This window comes from Vanacampus margaritifer, chromosome 14 (genome assembly GCF_051991255.1).
Source record: "Vanacampus margaritifer isolate UIUO_Vmar chromosome 14, RoL_Vmar_1.0, whole genome shotgun sequence".
Taxonomy (NCBI): Eukaryota; Metazoa; Chordata; class Actinopteri; order Syngnathiformes; family Syngnathidae; genus Vanacampus; species Vanacampus margaritifer.
The window spans coordinates 14,222,833-14,247,740 of NC_135445.1; the positions used below are offsets into that span (position 1 = coordinate 14,222,833).

Below are 24,908 nucleotides of genomic sequence, written 5' to 3' on the forward strand. Positions count from 1 at the left end.
TCCCCCACTCACACATACATACCATCTCAGCATCATTGTCTAAGCACCAAAGGGAGGACAGAGGTGCGTTTTTTATATACTGTATATATATATTTTTTTGGGTGGTTGTCATTCAGCAGGGTGGGTGGGGTCTGCCTGCAATTCGACAGCACTCTCCCCTGCTTGTTCTTGCTAGTGTTCAAGGCCCCCCTCCCTCCCTCCCATCCATCCTCCCACTCTCTCTCCCCCTTCCTTTAGTCCACCCTCCCCCCACCCACACGCCTTTCACTAGCAAGCAATGAGGTAATCCCTAGCAGCCGCGTGAAGTGCAGCAAGTGCGGCGTGAGGAGCAAGAACAGCAGCCGGCGTGATGTCAGGAACTGCGATATGCGCTGACTCTTGTCACTTTTCTCATGTTAGCAGCTCCCTCCTCTAGCTTGTGTGGTTAGCTGCTGACAAGCTGTAGCTTTTGACATTTTTTTGGAGCTCTTTTTGTAGTCTGGGGGGTGTTCACTATGTGGAGGGGTTTTTAGGCTAGGCAAAGCAGGGGCGGGACAGGCTTAGCCCGGAGGCTCGTGGGCTTATATCGGACACCCCGGGGTGGGGGTGAAGAGACAGTAGAGGCAAAAAAGACAAGGGGAGGACGTGAGCGGAGACATCAAGGGAAAGGTGCGTGCCCACCATGACGGAAAGGTGCAGTCTGTGGAGCGCCCTGTCGGCTGCAGCATGCTGCTTCTACCGGGGATCTTTCATGCAGGTGCAGGTCAGTGTGTGTTGCATGCGATGTGTCTCAATGAATGATGCATAGGTGAGTCCACACAGTGGAGACGGTAGCATCAACCCTCATGCAAACTGGTGACATCATAGAAGTAGTACTGTCAAAAGCAATGTGAAGAGCCAGGAAGTGGCATGTTGTACTACTAAGGAGTGCATGCGAGTGAAAGTGTGTTGAGGTCTACAGTATCATCTTCACTTGATCTAATTCCAGCTCAGAGTTTGAAACTCAATATGTGACCACGTACACAGGACAGGATGACGCTGACTGTATATTTTACCAAACATACTGCCCACAGGAAAAGCCTACATTGAATTTCAGATGTTAAGGTGCTTGGTGCCTCATTAGATGAGAACATGGACTTTTGGAGCACTTTAATTAGTTGAACAAAATGGATGCGGTGAGTGTTAAAATTGATTTGTTTTTGCTATTGTGTTGGCCAATTTGTTGCAGACTGTCACTGAATACAATATTTAGTGGATCAGCAAGATCTAATGAGGTGCTTTACAAAGATTATGCTCACTTTAGATTGCTACTGTCAGCTTTATGTTTAGTATTTTTGTGTAGTACGCAAGGGAGTTTCAATTAGAGATCACCATAGTAATCAGATTAGTCAGAATTTGGTAGAATGTATGGAATTAATTGTTTATCAAAATAAGTGATGCAAAACAAACACACTGTTGTGGAGTGGAAAACAGTCACATAGACATTGTCCCATTTCATTCAATAACACAACAATTCAATGTGAATGGGATGACTAGAAATGAATACGCGGTCCCAATTATAAAAAATGAGGAGGCAGCATATTGGAAGAGTGGCAAAAACATTCATGTCTTGAATCTCTTTAGTTTCAGGGTTTGAATCTCGGCTCACTCCTGTGTGGAGATTTACTTTACAAAAAGCATGTACGGTATGTTAGATTAATTTACAATTCTAAATTGTCCATGTGACGAGTTGTTTGTCTATATGTGCCCTGTGATTGGCTGGTGACCAGTCACTCACTGACAGCTTGTACTTTACAGCCTAGAGACCAGTTGTGTGCAGTGTATATAGCAGGGTTCACCAATTCCAGTCCTCAAGGTCCAGAGTGACTTTTCTAAATCTCATTAATCAATTAACTCATTTGATCCCAAAAACCTATAAATATGTTCTATTTTAAATGTTTTAAGTGTCCCAAATACTTGCATTTATTATGTTTTTATGTTGTTGTTTTTTTAATGCTAGCGCATAAAGAAGGCTTGCAGCCTCTCAACTGCAAAGAACAGTTGAAGAAATGGTAGTTATTACACAAATGGCCAGCAGGTGGCAGCAGAGCATAAGAGATCAACCAGGGCCATGTTGGTAAAAAGCTAATTTGCTCACAATTCTAAATAGATTTGTGAATAATGATGAAACTTAGCTATATTCTAATGCTAATTGTTGCAAAACGGAAACAGACAGAAATATACTTTTTCTTTTGGTAGATTGTAAGCATGTTTTTCTAGCAATAGAACAGAATATTCCGTGGGCCTTTCAAAATCAGTCAAAATCCAGTAAAACAGCAGGGAGTGAAGGGGATTGCTTCACTGAAAATGGCTGGGAGTGAATGAGTTAATCAAATAATTGACAGATTAATTGGTTATTAAAATAATTGTTAGCGAGCAGCTCTAAAATTGAAAAATGTGAAGTGAATGTGACCGGTATCAGAATCAGTAACAGATGATCTCACTCGTGGATGATGATCGGAATTGGTAGCATAAAACCCTGTGGGAACACCACTAGCATATATATATACTGTACATTGTATTTATATTTAATATATTTTATACTTCTTCTTTGTTTTTGTTTTTTTGCAACACCGGTGAAACATTTCAATGATCCTGTTTTTTTACAATGATATTGTCAAGTAAGCAGACCCGAAGATTTGACTGTCGTCGTCGCTTTTGTTTACATCTGTTTTGCTTCAGACGGGAGTGTTTAGCTCAGAGTCGTTAAGTTATTTTTAATCAAAGCGGCGGCGGGTTTGCGCCTAACAGTTGTTGAAGTGGGTGAATTAATTAGTTAGCAAGGCCGTTACGTGTTAAGTGGCAGCCTCTCTATGGTAAGCAAAGAATAATTGCTTAATTCTTTGCAACATGGGATTGTTTTCAAACACTCACATTTTTTCTGGCCCAATATTGACTCTCCGATCCATTCTCATTAAATATAGCTTGTCAAGCGCAATACTGTGCAACCCAAGCACGGGTGCCGTAATTGTTACTTGTTCATCTCAGCTATAGTCTCATTGATGCCATCACTTTGCCTCCAACAAGGCATTTGTTTGTTTTATTAGTTAGTTATTATCAATCTGCTTTCACATACAGCACGTGCATGACTTCTATAGAATTATTTTCTTGGCATCAGCTGCAAACTGGACTTGAAAGCGGGGTTGTCACTTCAAATGTAGAAGTGTGTTTTAATTTTTATTTTATTTGTTAAATTTCAGGATGGTAGTGGTTAGCTTCTTTTCATTTGAGAGTTTGAATTGTTTTGATGCATTAACATTGCAGCTGCTAACTTTTATGTAGCGTTGTATAGCAGTTAATAATGTTGAATTTTTGGGGCCTTTACCATTAATAAAGGTTTTATGATGGTCGGACTTGGTTTTAAAACCCATACAAACTGGACAAATTTCCACTGAATTCATTATTGAAATATGATTCTCACATTTGACTTGATGGTATGACAAACAAAGGATAAATCAGTCGGAATGGACGTTCATCAGCTGTATCAGTGGAGAGAGATTACGTTTGATCCCCTGGTCTAGACTGCACTGTTCTCACTGTGTGCGCACACACACACAAACATGCCGCTCAACCTTTGTGTGTGCGCATTATACCCAGTGCTTCCAGCGCGTCTCTGTAACTGGGACAATGTAACTACCCCCTGGACTCTTGACAGTGGTAGTGACAAACCCCCCCCCTTCCCCCCTCTACATCACACACGTACACACATGTGCATATGTACACACGCACACTCACACATGCATGCCTAGCGAGCCCTCCCGTCCACTTTGATTGTTTTTGAAGTTAATCTCTCTTATTCTTTCCGCCAGCCACTTTCCCTCTCCTCCTCTTACTCCTCCTATTTTCGCCTCCAAGGCTGTGGCCTCATTCCCTGCTGACCTGAGCAGCATGTGGCTGCCATGGTGCCCAAGCCAGCAGCCGGCCACTCGGTCCTGTACATTCCTGTGCCCGACTGTACGCGTACCCTTTCACAGTCGGCCTCTGAGCTCACAACATGGCACCTCAGTGCCTGCCAGCCACATGCACCGTTAACCACGCCTCTACCTGGATGCATCACGATACACCAGTCACCATCTCATGCCATCTTTTTGACCTACAGTATGATAATACTGTGGTATGTTGAAATATTCAATTTTTCTGGTGGTGACTGTTAGATAATATTAACATTTAAATTCTTTATTTTCATATATTAACCATTGTTATACATTATTAATATCTTAATTCTTTATATTAACCATGTTGAAAGGTTTTATAGACGTGTAAAGCAAGTAGTGTTGAACTCAGTATAATTTGACCTTAAGCTGGGACATATTATTTGGTCTAGAAGTTCCTTCTATGTGGGAAAACACATTTGGTCCTTGAGAACAGAATCTGTTTCGAACACGCACCCCTGACTCTGTTTTCGCCATCGCTCACGGAAAAGTACCCAGAGAGTATGTTTTGTCTACAAATGAAAGAGAGGCGGTCGGTTTTAACTATAAGAAGCCATTTTACACGCGGAAGAGACACATTCGGCACTCTGAAATTCCACCTGTTATGTGATGTTTGGAGACTGTCACGATGTCCAGAGATCTCTGTTAGATTAAAATCATTTTTGCAAAGGTGTTATTTCTTACATTAAATCTGTCTTCAAGTTTTGGAACACGCAAAGGGGACAAATATTTTATTCCTCTTCAAATTGGTGACCCCGACTAAGATCGACGTTTTGCAGCGGGGCGTTCACAGACGAATAGAGCTCCCGGCCACATTAATCACGGTAAGTGGACACTTTATCCACGTTTTAGGAGTTCTGTCTGTTTGAGAACGCTGCGGCTAGTAAATTCGTCTTGCAAATTTTTTTTTTTTTAATTTTCTTTATTCAAAATGGATTATTGGACTACTCTAAATTGTGGGCCGGTCTCTTGGAGTAAAATGGAGGAAAATAATAATTAAAATGCTCTACATCGGCCCCAAAAGACGCTGGCCCACCGGGCATCTGCCCTTTTTGCCAGATGGCCAGTCCAGCCCTGCCTGTGCGTAATACTAATTAATACACACTAATAATAACTCTCATTCAAATGTAAGTCAAAACTTTAATGACAAAAGTGAATGTGACTTGTTGTAGCTTTAAATGTTGAAACAAGTGTAAAAACAAACAATAAAACGCTAGCATGTGATAGTAAAATGGTGACTCTGTAGTCCTCTTCTTCCTGTTTGTAGTCTTCTTCTCTTCACGTTCTTGTTAAGAATTTTCCCTTTGTCACAAAAAAAGCCAAGAAAAAGCAACGCTCAGAAAACTTTTGAAGTTTTGTTCCCCAAAAACATTTAGTTCAAACAGAGGCATTCATCGTTAGAAGTTCCACTTCCATTCACTGTTTTGGTCTTCTTTCAAGAATTCCCGCATCAACTCCACCGCTCATTCTCGCGCTTGCTATACCGCATGCACAATATCTCCTTTTGTATGCTGTCGAGCCGTATCATGCAGAAGAGCAGCTCATCATGCTTCCTTTATGGCCTTCTAAATAGTGTTTATATGCAGCTTGTTGTAAAGTTTGAGATTATTGGTTTGATAGTAATAAATGACTCTCGGTCTCGGAATCTTGGTTATAGCCGACTTGGTTACAGCTGGTTAACCCGCAATCGTCATGTCATTCAGACGATACTCTCTTGTCAGTATCAGTCAGTCAGTGCGTGTGTGTGTGTGTTGGGCCAACCCAGAGCCAACTGGTATATGTTTTAGCATTGGAATATTCACCATGTAATCCCCTCCTCTCCGCTCCTCTTATCTGTCTCTCCTTCTCGCCCTCCTCCCTAAAAAGCTTTTCACCATAAATCCTCTTTTGGCGTGCTGGCCTGTCACACCCTGGAGGCTCATAGTGTGAGGGGCAGCTGAGTGTGTGTGTATATTTACGCGCGTGTGTCCACATCCTCATTAGTGCACTGCCGTGTTTTTGGCATTAATCAGGCGTGGGACTGTGTCTGTCAACTGCATATTTTCGTTTCATGTACGTTTTGTCTGTTCACAGCTTGGTTGCGGTTTGCGTTGTGTCTCGACAGTGCAGACAGACATCAAATCGTGAAGAGTTAGAAGGCTGATAGTGGATAGTTTGGGCATCGGTTGAAGAGTGGGATTAGTTGAAGTCTGTTTAATTGATAATTCATTCTGTAGTTCGGATACTTTGATACAAGAAGCCTCTCTTTGATTTGGTCTTCTCAGAGTGAGATCAAAGTCACCATATATCAAGCATACTGGCGAAGAAATGGGATTGACTGCTTATGCTATTGTCCAATCAAGCCTGCAGCATTCTGAAAAAAAAAATGTGTAAAGGGATTTTTGGTTTATGAGTTTTGCTCCTATGGCGATGACATAACCTGAATTTGTATGCAAGTTGGAATGTGCTATAGTCAATCACAAACCTATGCTAACATAAAAGGTTGATTAAAGTTAATAATGGGATGACTCAAACAGTCAAGTTGAACCCATGTTTCCGCACCAGAGTCATCATAAGCTCCAGCACATCCGTCACCCCAGTGAGGACAAGTGCTATAGAAAATGGATGGATGGATGGATGTATAAAATACTTACATGGGTCTGTTAACACATTACACTAGTCAAGTTAAAACTCAGATCTGCTCTTAAAAGTTTGAAGCTGCTGAGCATGTGCAGTTGCTTGAAATGAATTAAACTGAATTTGGAATTTGTACTCATCTGCAGAGGTAGAGTAGCCAAAAATTATACTTAAAAGTATTATTTTAGAATAAAATGACTCAAAAGTAAAACGTGATCCACAAATTGGGAGTGGAGTTCTTGTAGGCTGAAATGTGGACATTTTTAGGCATACACGACATACAGTAACTGTTCTTTTTCATAGTCTTTAAAGTAAACATATTTCGAAGGGGAGGCTATGGGTGTTGTGCCTCATCTGACTGTGAGTCAACTCAACTTTATCTATAGAGCACTTTAACACAGCCACTGCTGTATACAAAGTGCTGTACCAGGAGCAAAAATTAGTTGTTCAGGACAATTGAAATAATAAATTATTAAATTTAAAACCGTAAACATCACAAAACAATACCGAGTCTCATGCTAAGTCAAAAGCCAAAGAATAAAAATGTGTTTTAGAAATGGCAAAAGGGGGCTTGCCTAATTTAAAATCACTGTCCAGTTTAAGATCAAATTTCAAGACTGTTGGCTTTAGATAAGGCGCCAAGGGCCACAGGGACCAAACACCATAACTTCTGTTTTCTTTTCATTAAAATTCAAGAAATTCAGTGCCATAATGTAAATCTGACAGTCATCCGCAGAGCAGTGGAAGGAAATGCTTTTCTTAAGATGGAACCCAGGGGCAGTAGCTACAATGCGAACAGCAGAGGCCCCGGAATTGAACCCTGTGGAACACCATGCGATATGACAGTTGATCAGTGCGGGATTCAGAGCAACCAAGGCTAACACAAAGTAACAGGCAGAATGTAGCTTGTTGTAAGGCTGTTGTAAAGTAGTGTTCCTTCTTAAAATAATCACACAAAAGTAAAAAAAGTATGTTGCATTAAAACTACTCTAAAATGATCCAAAAAGTTACTTAAATTGAAAATGTAATGAAGTGGCTCATTTATTTTGATATGTTTGTTAGCTGTGTGGTTTAGCATCAACCTCCATGTGGTTCTGTCGTCGGGTCGATGGAACGTGCGGTTTGAGCTTATCAGTGGCACACTATTGGAGCAAAGGAGACAGGAAATCGTTATTTGTGATTGAGAGTGAAAGATGGACTAGAACACGCTAGTTACACCGTCATCACGACTCAGGTACTTTGAATTTGTTTAACCTTGATCATCACAAACGCAGTTGACAATAACAAGCTCATTTCATTTAGTACAGTAAATAGGATCGTTTTGACTTTTCACAAATGCCTTATACTGATGTTGATGGCTGAAAAAAGGCCTGGAAGTCCACTTTGACTTGACTTTCCAATATACTGAGCTTGAAAATGTTATCATTTGAAGTATTTACTCTAGTTTGAAGTGGCATATTGCAGTCTCTGTCTATAGAAGGAATTCTTATTCCTACTAGATGGTCTCCCAGTTGTGATTTCTAGCTTCAGGCCAAGATTACCGTGCTCTCCACCTCAGCGCCTCGTGTTATCACCGCTGCTCCTCTCCAACATGATTGAGGAAAGCGTCACATTAGAATAACAAAAAAGCTCTAACAAACGCTGCCGCTTCAGGAAGGGGGATTATTCCAAAGAGGAGCTGCCTGCGAGTTAAATATTTGGCCCTATCAGCATTTGAGAGGGTGATCGAAAGTAGCGTAATGGAATTGCTGAGTAAAACTAACAAAACTGGAGCCTCACAGATTTGAATTGGTGAAACTAATTAGAAATATGGATTTCATTTTACGGGACAGAATGGATCTGCAGATGCTCACAAAATGTTAACAAGCTCTTGATGGATTTACTTTAATAGAGAATGAAGGTTGACTGCATCAACCATAAGCGCAATTTCTCCAATGAATCCACTTTGCTTATTATCTTGCCCATTTGTCTTCGCTTATACTGTGCAGTAATGGGGTTTTTCAAATGTTTTGAAATTTTTAAGCGAATTTAGTGAAAATGCGCAAAACGAACATGCGACTTGTGCATTTTTCCAATTGTTATTATTTTGCAAATATTGAGAGGAGAGGATACTGTACCATAAAATGACATCATATAAGAGCGTCTCTCTACCACAAAGCACTTGGCTGAATGTCAACAAAAGATTAATGCGCACTTATTTTATTAATTACAGAAATATTTCAATGTCTTCGTCCCCCAAACATACCGTACTTTAATTTCCGTCGTCATTTTTTTGTGATTATAATATGTACGTGTGATGTAACATGCGGTCAAAACATGCGATGTGGTGTCGGCCCCCGTCATCGTTTGTTCACAAAACCCCAAATTTGCTTTTCCCTTTCATCGATAATAGGGGTGCAGCAATGAACCGGTTTTCCGATTAACCGTGGTTTTTAAATGTCCGGATTAAATAACCTCAGCCCTTCAACGACACTGGTTATTTCCGCTCGCGTGCGGCGCAAAACAAGCCTAAATCAAGTCTAAATATGAACTACACTGTACATTGATCAATAACTGTCTAAAACGTAGTAATCCAACATTTTGCCATGATTTATACAACCTACAGTTATTTTTTGTAATTTGATAGTTAATATTTACTTGATTAAATGTATTGTCTAGATTCCTGGCTAAAATATAGACCAATTATAGACGGGTTAATTTCGGTCTAAACTTAGACTAGACGTCTAATAGACATCTATGGCTCAGAATGGGCCTGTTTTAAGAGTCTGTTTAATCTGCTGTATTTGTTTTAAAAGGTTGCAACTTTTAAAAAGTATATATTTTCAGTTATTTATTGTTGTTAAAATTAAACATTTTCAAAGAATGCTGATGTGTTCTTTTTTATGTCTACACCGTAAAAAACACAAAATCGTTTTTTCTCAGACAAAAATCGTTCACCAAAATCTGAAACTGTTGCACCCCTAATCGATACACTGAAAAATCCCAACCCTTCCAAGTATAAAACCTTTTTTTGTGTGCAAATCTTAGGCAGTTTTTTGAATTTCTAGTTAATTTTTGCAATTTTAGATCATTTGATCATTCAAATTAAAAATGATGGATGGAAACACCAGAGGTGTTTTGCCTTCATACCCTAACACAGAGCATTTGAAAAACCACACACATTTTTGCTTCATGAATTTTCAGCAAAAGATGCACAATTAAAGCTCTATTTTCTTAGCCAGTGTGAGCCTGGCACGAGGCGTTGTGTAAATCCGCACAGGGGCAGGCTAGAATTTTCTCTGGTATTTTCACAGATGCTCTCAACTTGCCACTGTTTCAAAATAGCTGCGGCATTGTGGGCGTGGACACAGCCGCCTCCTCCCATTCCCTTTAAAATGGGCGTGTGAGACGTGCAGTCGTTGACATAGGGAAGGAGAAACTAATTTGCTGGAATCCATGCAACATATATCTCTAAGGACCTACAACCCAGAGCAGATGATGTAAAATTGGCCAGGGAGATCACAGAACTGTCAAGTGGGCGCTTGGAGACAGCTTTCCATCCTGATCAAAAATATATACCATATTAATAACCACATTTCCAAACAAAAGCGTCAGCACGAAAATCAGGATATGCCCGTTTTTACCCTGCAACGGCAGCTGCACGGTGGTTGTTAAAGCGAGAGAGGTAAGGAGGTGACTTGATGAGAACCCAATGATCCAAAACTGATAGACCCACTGACCCTAAACAAACCGTGAAAGCGCATACTGTATATTTTTCAGTGGTCAAGTCGATGGCCTGATTTCAAGCCAATAGAACCTTCTTTACTTACTGATGGCAAAAAGTGCAACAGTCACAAACAATGACCCCAGATGTATTCTTCCTAAAATGGCTGCCTTCTTTTGGTGAAACCGCTTTCAGTTAGTTTTCTCTTGGTTTCAAAATATTTCCCTTTTAAACCAACTGCTCTTTCGTTCACTGCTCTTTTCCCATTTTTGTATTCGTATTGAAAGGTCCCCTCAAGGTTCCACCATTAACGCATTTACACTCAAGTGTTGTCAGGCAATCTTTCACAAGTGGGAAGCTGAGAAGTGTGCCCGTTGTATTTATCGTTGTGTTTGGTCCTTTACGTTCACACATGCCTTAGCATAGCATATGTTGGGAAAGCCGCAGCTGACAGGGAGTGTGTGAGCATAGTGATGGGATTTAGAGCAGGAGGTGCGCAATTGTTTGCTTCCTTCATCTTTGACCTCGGAGTGCTGCAGCTTGAACTTCTCTGCTATGTAACTAACTAGCTTATAGGACCGCTTTCAACCGCATGCTACAACTAAGTTAAAGGAATCAACGGTACCTAAAGTATTTCTGTAACCAGCGTCAAATTTCCATCACGTGGCAGGCTGACTCGCTGCAGTTCCTCTGTAAGAAATATTTACATTGCATTAGTGCTTCCAGTTTTTCATGTTAGATGAATTTCTAAGTAGTCCCAGTGGCCAGAGTCCGTTTGAGTTTTGAAACAGGCCTCACACCACTGGGGAGATTTAAACGCATCATTTTACTCAATGAACAGACTGCAGGCTACGAAAGCGTCTCGGAGTGATTTGCAGTGAGCAGCTGAGAATGGCACACTTGTTTTATACGCTTTCTTTGAAGACTACACTGACAAACCCACGCACGCATAGCATACATCGATGCTTAGATATGTTCGCACGTGAGAGTGTAGACGTGCAATTTCATTTTCACCAAGCAGATATGTTTGTTTGTCTATAAGTTTTAAATGTGTTTTTAATTATTCATAATACCACCTTGTGTATATGAAATGCATAATATATGTGAAGAAAGCTGCATTGTCTTGCCTACAAATAGGTTGAGCCGCATGCCGGATGCCGTCTACACCATGCCCGTCGCCGATTATTCCAGGCCAAATTCAGGTCCCAGAATGTCCATTTTTAGACGTATGCCCTGTTTTTATTAGGCAGCTGTGGCTCAGTTAGTAGAGCAGGTTGCTGGTTCTTATCCCATCTCTGCTGTCAAAGTGTCCTTTAGCAAGATGCTGAACCACATGTTGTCTCACACTGTGTGTGTTAATTTTGACAAGAAATTTTAATTTTAGTTATTGTCTTTTGACTAAAGTTAGCTTTAGCCATAATTTAGTCATCTGATTGTAATTTTAGTCAATGAAAATAAAGATACATTTTTGTTCACTAAATTGACAATTTAGTCGATGTTTTCCTTCACCATACATTTTTTTATAGAGAAAATTATAACACCTTTTTGTTACTGTAGTTTAACATGCAAGGAACATTTAACACATTATTAAACTTCGTTTCAATTAAACATTTGGAACTGACAATAATATGCCGTCTTAAAACTTAGTTTTCACCTAAATTTAAAAACAAAAAGTGCATTATTGCCTAAGATTAAACATGTTTAAACATTAAATAAAGTGTAGTGGATAGTGGCTGAGTGGTTATTTTCTCCCATCCCTCGTTTCATTCCTTATTCTGATTGAATTTTCATCACTGTGTTGTTTTTGTTTTAGTCATTGACGAAATTGTCAGTCAATTTAGTCCTCGTCATTTTAGTTTCATTTTTGTCTGAAAAAAATGTTTGTGATGAAAAATATGATGACAATTTTTTGCCAACAGAATGATCCATGTAGCGGTAATATGGTGATAAAAAAAAAAATAAATAATTGACAGACAAAAAAACAATAAAATTTTTGCTATAATAAAAAAAATATTAATTTTTTATTTATAATATTTGTATAAAAAAGTTTTTCAATTTTATTTTATTTTTGATTTTTATTTTTTAAGTTTTTGTTAATTTCCATAACCTTGGTTGCAAGATACCCTTTTTTTTTATTTTTTATTTTTTTTTATCCAGGGTGTGGGCCTGGTGTGACTTTGTATTGGGTCACTGGCTGGGAATCAAACCTGCACTATCTGCATGAAAGGCTACCATATATAGTAGTTTAAGCCTTCTAGAATAATTGATGGGGTGCAGGTGTACTGTGTGTTATGACCGGAGAGAGGATAATATGCATGCTATTTTGCATCATGCCGGCACGTAAAAAGTCTAAATGAGGATGGGGGGATTTGTTTGCGAGAATCACTAGGCTGGCAATTACAATCGGGCAAGTGACATCATGCGCTAAAAAAGAGGAGGTGGGGGCAAAGGGTGGAGTGGAGTGCAAGGCATACAGTATACAGATGCAATAGAGCCAACAGCCGCTTTCTAACGGCGCATCCCGGGCTAATTTCCCATGAGCGTCTCTTTGCGGAATGTGTCGAGTGTCTCTCACGGGAGTGTTTACGCACACATCTTCCACCCTCACAAAAATCACTTTCTTGCCCTGCCTCCCTTCATGCCTGCTTAAAAGCTGTCACAAGGGCAGGGCTGGCTCTCTGAAGGTGTGCTTACATCAATACGAAAATGCGCTCGTGTGTGTGTGTGTGTGTGTGGTTGATGGCAAGTGAGAGTCCCAGCTCCATCTGCATTACCATGACAACCGCCCGGTAACAACTAGGAGACAACACCCATTTCTCCCAACCCCCTTCTTCAGCTTGCATGTGCATGATCACTTCGAGTGTTATATTTGCTTGTGTGTGTGTGTGTGTGTAAGCGAGCATCCATTAGGGAGCATCCCAGCAGGTCTCACGCTGATGGACAAGACCCTAAAAGCTGTGGCTGTATGCCTCAGTAGGGAGTGGTCAAACACATACACACACGTAGACGCACACATGAATGGAGGTGATACCTCAGCGGCGCTCTCACGCTGTCTACTAGGCCAGCCAATGGTAACGCTCGCCTCTCCACCTCCATAAGGCGATGACATCATCGGCGGCCAATGGCGTGGAGTTTTAAGGGTGTGCTCCTTTTCTTTCTTTCTTTTTGCGTGCACAGCGGTGATAAGACTAATTGATATGCATCTAAGGGTTCAAGCTACTCCTCATTTCTTTCCTATCATGCACCCTGCTTCCTTTGACTCTATCTCTTCTTTGCTATTCCCACTTCACTTGCCATCATAATCAACATCATCTCCCCCCTGTGCACGTGAGGTGCGCGCGTGTCAAGTTCCAAGGCCAGTCGATAGGTCATTGTTTTGTATTGTGACTAAGCAAGATGTGTGTGTGGCTACTGGCACAGATAAATGTCTCTATGACAACCTTCCCGGCTATGACCTTCGATCCAAATGAGTCTTTGCATCATCAATTTTCTGTCACGCCACAAGAGTTATGGCCCGTTCTGATGCGGCCATTATGTTGTCAGTCTATTAAAACGAGTCTCAAGCCGTCAGTATTGTGATAAGATGACACTATTCTGGGCAAACACAAATTGGTCTTTTATTAAGCTAACCATCTGTCTTGAGTGTTTGTTTGTTTGCTTTTTTTTTTAAGCCTAAATGTAAGTTTTCACCCGCTTATGTCTGCCTAAAGCTATGCTAACAAATACTGTCTTATTAAAATACACTAATAAATAAATCCAATAGCTGAATCTACCTCAAGCTAACCAACACCAACTATCTCCAGCGCCTTTAAGTAAAAATCTGGTTTAAAACGTTTAATAGTAGATTGAACAACAACCTTGTTGTAACAAGAAGTTACAAATTTGCTTTTAGCTCACTTCCAGTTGTGTAGCTACAGTACTTAATGCTATGCTAATCATCCACTAGCTATAGTTTGACTGTTTCTTGAGCAGACAAATATATGTTATGCAGCGAAAGTACATTTTATATAAATTAAACATACAAACATTGTTCTCGCAAGCAAGATGGTCTGTTTAAGTTTTTGGATTTGAGTGGCTTTTTCACCTACTTAAATCTTAATAAACCTTGATAATCCTTAAACTACGGCAGCAACTCATGTCTCCAGAGTTTTATTAATCAGCTTTAAAATGTTGAATAATAGATTTAGATTATAGATGCTGAATACTATAAATATATAGCATTTATGATACATCGCCTTTTGGTATGTTTTGCTGTTATTTGATAACATTTGCTGTATGTCTTCTTTTAAACTTATAATTATATTTATAATGATATTATAAAATAAATGACCTGATAATTTAGTCATTACTTATTGTAATAACTTCAATCACTATGAATATTTATTTAATAAAAAAACAACAACTGTGACATACCAGTTAAGTCAACTACTAAACAGCATGTATGTACTTGCTATCCTTATTCATGCTCATAATAGTAATGCTATCAGACAAACTACTGCTAGCAGCTATTGTTGACATGGACTCAAGAGTATCACTGCTCTGATTCGTCACAAGGAATTAGTGTATCTTGATTTCCGCATTTTGGCAAGACCTAAAGAGAATATTTAAAATGGGTTTCAATTCTATGCTCGTGCTTGTTGTGACAGTATCCACGGGTGGTGTTTTACATCCTGGCGTAGTTCCAGCGAGCAAAGCTGATTAAGACTCCTCTGTCAGTCATTGATTAATTAATCAGATGCTGTGTCACCATATGCTGTTTGCATCCAAGGCTGCAAATAACAACCACAGCTGACGCCACTGCCTTAGTAGAATTTTTTTTTCTTGGTATTTTCGTGTCCCTTTTCGCCATTCTCATTCACATTGCTGCTGTTTATCATCAAAGTGTGGCAGCCTCCATTTAGGTTCCCTCTTCTATTAAAGAACACAGAAAAGAAATGCATTGTGGGTTTGGGGGTTTTTCTATCACACTTGTCACAGTCAAGATGGATGGTACTTGTATGGATGGTAATACTTGTGCCTTGCCTCCAAATGGCAATAAGGAAAGTGTGCGTGTGCGCGTGTGCATGTGTATGTGAGCGTGTGTGTTTCTCATTGGTTGCACATCTTGGTCAAAATCACGCTTGTCCGGACCTTTGCGCGTGTGTGTGAGTTTTTACATTAGAGTGGCCAGTATTGATGAGTCCTCAAACCATCCATCCGCCCACATGGTGACCTTTTACCTCCAAAAGCCTGCAAATTAGCCATTAATGGCCCATCCCTGAGAGAAGAGGGTGACAGTGAGTGGCAAAGGCCCCAGGTGTGCGTGTCACTGTGTCAATGTGTGTTGTAAAATGAGAAAATTGATGACCAGGCTGGACATGGCCAAGGGTTGTTTTGCCATTGCCGGGGGACTTTTGGCTATTAATATTAATAATACTATAATGAACATATATGTCATGCCGAGGTTATAGATGTGTCTGTCCCGTCTACGCTAAAGAAATATTTGAAGTTGCTTCAACGGAGGATTACACCTTTACAAAGTAAAAAATATTTGTTCAAATGAATCTCGATAAATTGCCCAAAATAATGATTTCATTATTAATTTTGAAAGAAAGTGAGTGACAGAGTCTTTATCATAAGCTAAGCAATGAGGTAACATTTTTTGCAAAAAAATGCGTTTGTACTCAATGAAAACCTCACCTGAACTTTCACTTTACCCCTAATAAATGCCTGGTGTCATCTGCAGTCAAGTACATAAACACTCCTGGCTGCTTTCAGAGGAAATACAGTATTTTATTTTTACTCTCGTCTATGCATCATGTCTGTGTCATGCTGGTGGAACCAGATGATGCTCACTTTACACACACACACACACACACACACACACACACACACACACACACGCGCGCACACACATACTTGTACTTATATAATTGTGAGGACATCCATACACATAATGCATTTCCTAGCCTCTTCACCTATCCCCTACCATCAAAAATGATTGCCTACCCCCATTCCTTACCCTAACCTCAATTCAAACCTAATCTCTAAAAAGTCTTGACCCTCAAAAAGAGGTCTTGAGTTGTGAGGACCGGCCAAAATGTCCTCACTTAAAAAGAATGTCCTCAATCTGTTGGCTAAAGACGTATTTTGGTCCTCACAATGTATGTACAAGTACTCATACACACACACACACACACACACACACATAGTGTCTGAGTGCATCCGTAAGTGATGGAGAATATGATATGATATGTATAAAGAAGGCCAGTTACAGCAAGATGGAGGCTGGTGAGTGAGATGATCTGTCAGCAAGAAGGTAGCCTGGAAAGAGAGAGACAGTTAGAGCGGAGGGATGACTCGATAGAAGGTGAGGAAGATGAGAAATCAATCTAGAAAGTAGGTGTGATAAATGGCTGCGGCTGGTTTAAGAAGATAAAATGAGACAGCTGACTTCCTTACATGTATTTATGTCAAAAGGTTCTGGCTGTGCCTTGTAAAGTGACATGTTGCACAGCAAGGAGGCAAAGCAGGCGCACAGAGAGCAAGTTGAAGAAGATGTTGCATATGAAAAATTGGCAAAATGTGCAATGAAAAACAGCAGCCAAGATGTATCAGCAAAAGTAAGCGTTGGAAGTAGTGATTCAAATTCTTTACTTAAAAAACAATTCTGTTATTTGCTGTTCCCATATGTTTGCTAACATTATAGAAAGATCATTCATTCATTCATTCAATATAATCTTGGTGCCGACAAGATCAAATATTCTCCAAAATAAGGCCACCGAAATTCAAGAAATTCATTGCCATCTAAGTTGGTGCAGACTGAGTTAAGATGGAACCCAGGGGCAGCAAATACAATGAAAACAACAGGGGCGCCAAAACTGAACCCTGTGGAACACCATATGACAATAGGGCAAATCAGGGCTCAGAGCAACCAAGACTAGCTCAAAATGTCATGTCTGCCAAATGGGGTAGATGCCACGGACTTCCGATTTCCGGGTTTCACACATCAGCGTCGTTTCCGGCCATCTGATGGCCACGTTCCAACACTCGCACTCCCAGCCCTGCGCCCGCTCCCGCCACACTACACACTCGGACCCGTCAACGGGAACGCGCAACCGAGGGCCACAAAGGCGGAAGCGCAAGAGCTGGGACGCGACCCACACGTCACAAACAGGAAACGGAAACAAAGCTGATTTGTGAAAACCAGGAAGTCGGAAGTCCCGCCTCCTCCGTGGTATATACCCCATAGGATTCTAAACCATTAGAGTGCTACCGCTAATTCCCACCTGGTGCTACAATCAATTGCTGTTTCATCAATCAATTGTCAATCGATTAGTTGCTGATTCATCGATAATCATTGCATCTTTACTCCCCACCACTTTGTACCGCACGTTAGTGTGCTCTATTACTGTGCAGCACGAGAGGCTCAAGAATGAAGACGTAATTGCAGCAAAAGCAGGCACCATCAGTTCATCGTGTTAGTCACACTTGATCAATATCTTGACAGAACTAATTGCTGCAAAATCTATTCCAATCATTGATTAATAGAATAGGATGAGTGCTGTGTGGTAAGATGCATTAATGTACAGTGCTGTAAACGTCCCCCAAATACCCTGAAAACAAACAGAATCGCACAAACTAAACTGGAGCATTTCCTTAAATTACTCAACGGGCATTTATTTGAGATAATGTCTTTATTCGTCATAATGCATGTGTAAGGCTGTCTGTTAATTGGTCGAACAAGGGATTTGCCTGGTGAAGTTATAACAGGAAAACATGGCAACCGATCTCAAGGCATAGACACGACTGTATAACCATTTTGTTTTGAATTTTGCCTTTCAGCATTCTTCGCAAACATACAGAATATTATCAAACATTTTAGGTTATAAAAAAAAAAAAAATCCCCACTGCACTAACATCTGGTGTTGTGCTGCGTTTGCTTGAACCACTCAAAACTGCTGACCGAGCCCGTGCCAGATTTCGAGGAACACACGGTCGTACACGGAATGAGATACCGTAATGATCCTCTCAACCTGCCGTGTTTTCCTCACCAGTTCACACCATTACACATGACAGAGCAGTGCACACATGGGACACATTAACCTCTCTTTCTCGCGCACATGTACGTCGCACACATTACTTCCTTAGGGCAGCGCACCAGCTGGGGTGTTTGGTGTCACCATAGCAACAGCATCTGAAGGCGTGGCATTGCTTGTATGATGGCAAGAGAGAGTGACGTCAGGGACCTCATGAGGTTCCAGGCCATCCATCGGTTCTCAAACCTTTTACACCAACTGATCGCCAATCAATCACCAAATCAGATTTTTTATAAAAATGAGTCAGTGACTAAGTTGCATTTTTAAATTTACATTATTATTTTTTTTCAGTCTCACCGCGCTGTTGCGTCTCTCAGTGAGCTCCTGTATTAGAGAATACGCTTATTACATTTGTTTCATTTTACAGCAACATGAGTGTGTGTGGCCACAGCTGTAGTGCTGTGTCATTAGCCGACATATCAAACTAATTAGAATCGGAATTAGGCTCGTGCATTTATATCTCATTTCATCCACAGAAACATCTAATTAAATGTGTGTTATCACTAATCAGCATTTGTATGGCAGTCTGTTCTGCGCGTGCAACGACTACTGATGTCATCATGCGGCAGAGTTGCATGTCATGTTTTTGTTTGCGTCCGTTGAAGGTGCGGATCCACACCTGTCCATCGGCATCACTTTTGTGTGTGCGTTCTGGATCCCATTGGCAGCAAGGTCAGCCTCAGGGATTCATACATAAAAGTATATACTCACACTCAGTACAGAGTACGCCGAGGCCTTCGGGCAGCTGATGTCATCGTATATCTTCAGCCATGATGACATGCACGGACACGCTCCTGTCTCACTCACAGTAAATTGTATTGTCATGAAATGGCAGTATGGCACTGATGGGTGTTGGTTGCCAGGTAAATCAGAGTCTTGAGGACGTTGATGAAAAAAGCTTTTTTAGATCCCATGGGCATATGTGGATGACTCACAGAGGAATTAGAATTAAAATATGAATAGCATCATCAGGTGTCCTACGGTAACAAAGACGTTAGCTCCATTCAAATTTATAGTAGATGTGGTGAATGAATCATTGTTATGAGCTGCCTTATAACCTGTTCAACTCAAAAATATATTTATCTCTTTTTGAACAGTGGCGTCTAGACTTTTTGTATGTAACCTACTTTTGTATCTGTCGTCTTTAAAACACAATATTGAATTTCATCCACTATTGTTCTCAATGCAATAAATTTAATTGACATTTTCAAGTGCAGTCTTTTAGTGGTCATAACCTGTGGTTATTTTGTATTTGCGTGAATTAATAGCAATATTTAAGTATGCAGTCGATAGTAATTTTTTCATTGCCCATGTTAGGGAGCACTTATTAAACCACACACATGCGCTTTTTGAATTCAATATTTCAATTGAAAATCTTTATTGATTACACAGTATAATCCATGGAGCGCAAACTAACAAAAGAACAATCAATTGAAACCCATATAAACTGGCCCAGTGAGAGCTGGATTTTACAATCCTCCGCAAAAATCACATCAAAAAGGCATGACTGGCTGACTCCACTGCTGGGCAGTTCCTGAACACAATTCATGGACTTTATTCTAATACACTATGGCGGGAAAAAAATGTGAGCGGTTCCTAATTTCTGTATGAGCAAAAGGATTACGTGTTTAAAAATTTGGCTGGCCGGTCCCCATCAAAAACACAAGCAAATTGTTGCATGCCACATTTAAAGGGAATGAGAGGAGCTGTTTTGATTTGTTGTGATCCCACAGTGGCGCAGCCCTCCCTCTCTCAGTTCTGTGATCTCTACGATACCTGCGATATTATTATACTGTGTATTAGTGTGTATCTTCCAAGAACTTTTGAGATGGCTCACTGTTCTAATGTCACTCACATTTGTTTTCAAAAATTATACTACAGCCTGGAGAAAAAAAAAAAGTGTGTCAGCGTGAACAATGTAATTGTCCGCCAGTTTGCCAAATGTGTGGGCCTGGTTGACTAAACTACAGCTTACTGCATGCTCATTTTCACTGCTGCCGATGCCAGGGAGCAGCGCACAATGAGCTTGTTGAATATTTCAAACATTGCATAATGATGATGTACGACGCTCCCTGCTGCACAAATGAACATGCACTACTGCTTTCCTAACCTGGAGGGGGAGCTTTAAAAAGACATTAGTCAAATCTGTCCTGATGCAGCAAAGCAACATCTTGGTTCAACCTGCTTTGACTTCACATTTGGCGTAATGTGATTGATTGATTTGTCAAATTCAATAGTGGGATTTTTTTCTTGCCAGCCTGTCATTAAAGTAGTCTTAAGAGAATTTAGCAGGAAATAGTACAAACATCATATTTCCTTTTTGAAATGAACTGAAGTGCCGTTCATTTTAATTTCAAAACAAAACTAGTATTGTATATTGAACTTTGAAAACATTAAAACAAAATTAAGCAGTTTTTGCTTAAATTTTCAATGCACATTGCGCTGCTCCTACTGGTGTGCGCGCCTTGGCCACAAGGGGGCAGTATGGTAAAGATAAGACACATGCAAAGAAGAGTAAGGTGCAGTAATATTGGTCCTTTTTTAATGGATAAAGATGTATACCTGTGAGTGTACTGTATATATATTTTTTTATTTCTGTCTACATGTGTATCGTTACCCCGTCTGTAGTATTTAGCATTGTTTGTTAGCTTTAAGCTAAGCGGACTTTCTTAAGACAAACTATGTGGTTGTTTTAAACACACATGTAATTTTCTTCGTTTCATTTGTCGTCCAATGCTTAAATCCCAAATTTTTGCTCTCAAGTCAAAGAAATCATCCAATTGACAACTTTTATCCTGAGAACTTTGTAAGCCGGGTCGCTTGTTTCTCAAGCTGCGACTTAAACTAAAATAATGGCAGCACAGCGGATTAGTGTCTCACAATTCTGGTTGTTAGGTTCATTGAAAATTGGGTGTCGATATTGTCAACTCGTTGTGGGTCATCAGCGAGATAGTAGAATGTAAAACGGAGCATGCAGCCCCGGATGGGCCTCAGCGGGAGTGTTGCTGAATGTCACATCTTTCCCGCCAGCTGTCAGTCAGTCCCGGAGGTCTGTTTGCACACATTACACTGACTGACGGCTCAACAACAACGCTGCAGGTTGTGTGGATTTGTGCACAAATGCGAAGTACATATCGGCATCTAACTGCTAAGCTGCCTCAAGACATTATTGCCTGGCCGTGTGTATGTGTGTGTTTGTGCTCATTTTTAACACAAGTACAGTAGAAGGTCAGAGTTATTATTAGACTCGTAACTGCGGTCATTTTACCTGTTCATGTGTCACTTTGGGTCCCTTTCTTCTGCTCTTTTGTTACATCGGCCAAGCTCCACTTTAAGGACTGATTTGGGGGGTTTTCGGTTTCTAAAAAACGGAATCGGAATACCTCGAATCAACGGGGCGATACTTTTCCTTGTGCGCATGATCACAACCTCTTCTTCGTCTGCTTTTCCTCTTCTTCGCTTATTTGCAAATTTTTGTAGAAACGACTTTTATGCGCAGCGCCGTCACGTTCACGTTATTTTGTGCCTCTATGGCGAAAATGTTTGTGACACGTTAACTGTTCATGCGAGACAGACGCGACATCACTCGTAATGCTTAAACAATGTTTATCTCCAGCTTGCAGTGTTCAACAATACACGTCCGTGTAGGAACATTAGATGACACGCACATAGTTCCGCTTTATCCAAACGAATATGCTTCTGGCGTGTACCGACCGAGTAGGAAACAGAGTACTTTATTTAGCGTGGTGAGTGACATCAATATAATGTATTTTATTGACCGTTTAAAGTTAGAAGCGGAAATGAAGTCTATTTCTGCCATGAGGGTGTCCGTCCTTCACCCCCTTACATCGGGTTATTCCAAACGCCATGTATACGGGGGTGACTCTTGACAACTTGCGCATGTGAACGTGTTATTCCGATTATTCCAGGAGCCCGAAGCCTGAGATCAATGCAGCTCTGCTTACCGTACAAGACTCTTGTCTACAAAACAATATCCCATCCACCAAGTCTGGCTTTTGCATACATTCTGAGGTGAAAGCGTCTTTGAGGTTACCAGCATTTCCCGTCAATGTTACAGTACTCGTGACTTTAAAACCATTATATCCGTGTGAACCAGTCAGAACTTATCAGTAAAAGTCAGGCTGGAGGGCACAAAAGGATTATAAGAGACTGGAGAGCTGTGATATTGGACACACATGCGTGCAAACCCACTGTAAGCCCCCCCCATGTGATGGGGTACAGGAGCGTTGCATGGTCTTAATGCCAGAATCCTGGTCTGTATTGCCTAAAAAAAAAAAGGGGGGGGGGCAAAGTGGGAGTAGAGTAACTGATCACAGAACAGCTTCTCACAACTCTGCATTTTTGTTGGGATTCCCCCGTCCTCTCCCAAAGCCTTCCCCCATTTTCCACCCCCACAGCCAATACCGCCGCTTTAGGCGTTGCCACGACAACAGGGTCAGCAGCAAGCCCCGTGGGCTGAAAGCAGAAAAGGTGCCCTCCAGTCTGTTTTGCACGCACTCCCCCTTTTTTGTTCTCCACTTTGTTCTCATGCAACGCATGAGACTTTGTGAAGGGATTCTGCTCTGACTGTATTTTCTCTGATTATTATTGGGTGTTTCATTGTTATGTTTTTGTCGGCCTATGCGCAAACTACTTGTTCACCTTTTGATAACATGTGACATATACCTGTGTATATATATATATATATTAGTGTTGTTCCGATACCGATACTGGTATCGGCAGAGGCCCTGATACTGCATCAAAACTGTTTTACAACTAACAAGTAACATGCCGATACTATTATTTCTAATGCTAAAATAGGACTTTGGATGCAGCATCTTGTGCCTTGCTCGTGCACAACATTCACTGAGCTGAGCCAAGATATCATATTGGCCCTTGAATGCAATGAACCAAAGGCAGCTTTTTCATGTTGAGAAAAAAAAAAAGCTATCGGTACGGTATCGTATCGGCCGATACTGCAAAACTAAGTATTGGAATTGGTATCGGGGGCCAAAAAACACTATCAGGAAAAACACTAATATATATAGGTGATCCATTTGTAAATGTAACAAAATATGTGTACCACAAAAAAAAAGAATTCTCTGTTTCACTTCATGTTTTGTGTCATCAGCAACATGTTTTGGCAGAATTCCTTCAAAAGCATGTATTTGTCGGACAGTAAGTAACAAAATATTCAGGTGTATAAAGGACATAAAGCATCACTATTACTATACTATACTATTTGTCTAATTAAAACCCAATTAAAGGCTAAAACATTGCATCTAATTAGATTGCGTTGATGTCATCACCTATTCTTTTTATTAGGAATGTGCAAGTCCTGATACCAGGTATCAGTATTTTGAAGTATCGGTACGCGTGACAGTTCTTGTAGCCGCTTTACATTCAGGAACTAGAATTTAGCTTAATAGAAAATAGCCATTCATTTCATGCAAAATTGAGGGAAAATGCTATATTGAGATTTATTAGTCTTTCTTTAAAAAAAAAAAAAAAGTCAATGTTTGTGGAAATTTCATGTATCAAAAGTACTACTGGTATCGATACTTGATATCAGTATCAATGACAACTCAAGAATTGAGTATTCTTAATGGTATTGGTCTGTAAAAAAGTGCATCCCTGCTTGTTCCGTCTCTGCATTCAAAATATTTTTCCTAAGAGAGAGTCAAGTTCCATGTTTTAAACATGTCGTTTCATTTGATTAAAATGATTTGGTGTATTCTATCATCCATCCATTTCATTTTATGCTCATTATTTAATCATTTAAAGGGCATATCTTTAGTTTGCATTAACGTAGTGGTTGTTGTGCGCAATGATGAAGTGACACATCTCGCCGTGCCGTCATCACCATCATGTTTTTCCACACTCACCTTCCCCCTTCGCAGTATAACGAGTGCGTACTGTATACGCCTGCCTGTGTGATAACGGTGCTTATCTTTGATGACCTGCTCTTACTGCCTGTCTAGGCCCTCAACTAAATATTGAGCCACATCCATCAATAGTCACTCACACACACACACACACACTCTGTGCTCGCGCCCTCTGGGGAAGCAAAGTCCTGCATCAGCTGTTAAATTGCCTTAACTCTCTCTGCTGCTAATGGGCTAGCCGTCCTCCCCCCCAGTTAGCCTCTCTGTCTACATTTAATGAGGTTCCGTTGTTCCGTCTGTCTGACTTTGGCCTGCACTTTCTGCTGCACGCTGCTTCGTTTTGTCTCAAGGTTCATATAGCGTGTCTCTCTACCATAGGTTGGCTTGTTTGCAATTTGATGCTCCCCCATTGGAATTCAGCAGTGGTCCTACTTAATGAATTTCTCTAGTCAGAGTAAATGACTTAAGTCTATGCTGTTTGATTGGCTGTAATGGATTAAAAGCATTCCCATTCCTTTCAATGGTAAAGAATGATAGAAGATGGTGGTCAAGGAACCTTTTTCAACATGTTTTGGGAACGTGGAGAAAGTATGAATATCTGGAAAAAATCTACACGAGGCCAAGGAGAACAAGCAAACTCCTCACTGGAAGGCCTGGTACTGAGATTTGAACCCTG

General features: G+C 40.5%; 1 protein-coding gene across 3 annotated transcripts in view; it reads left to right on the top strand.

Moving 5' to 3' along the window:
• Positions 1-285: 285 nt before the first annotated feature.
• Positions 286-24,908, top strand: part of sh2d3ca (SH2 domain containing 3Ca) — a 45,593-nt gene continuing 20,970 nt past the window's right edge. For 2 of the 3 annotated variants that reach the window (XM_077543040.1, XM_077543042.1), the window contains exon 1: positions 286-742. In XM_077543040.1, coding sequence (XP_077399166.1) covers positions 662-742 — 81 coding nt within the window. In that variant the 5' untranslated portion in view covers positions 286-661. The remainder of the gene's footprint in view (positions 743-24,908) is intronic. The other variant, XM_077543041.1, reaches the window with a different exon arrangement.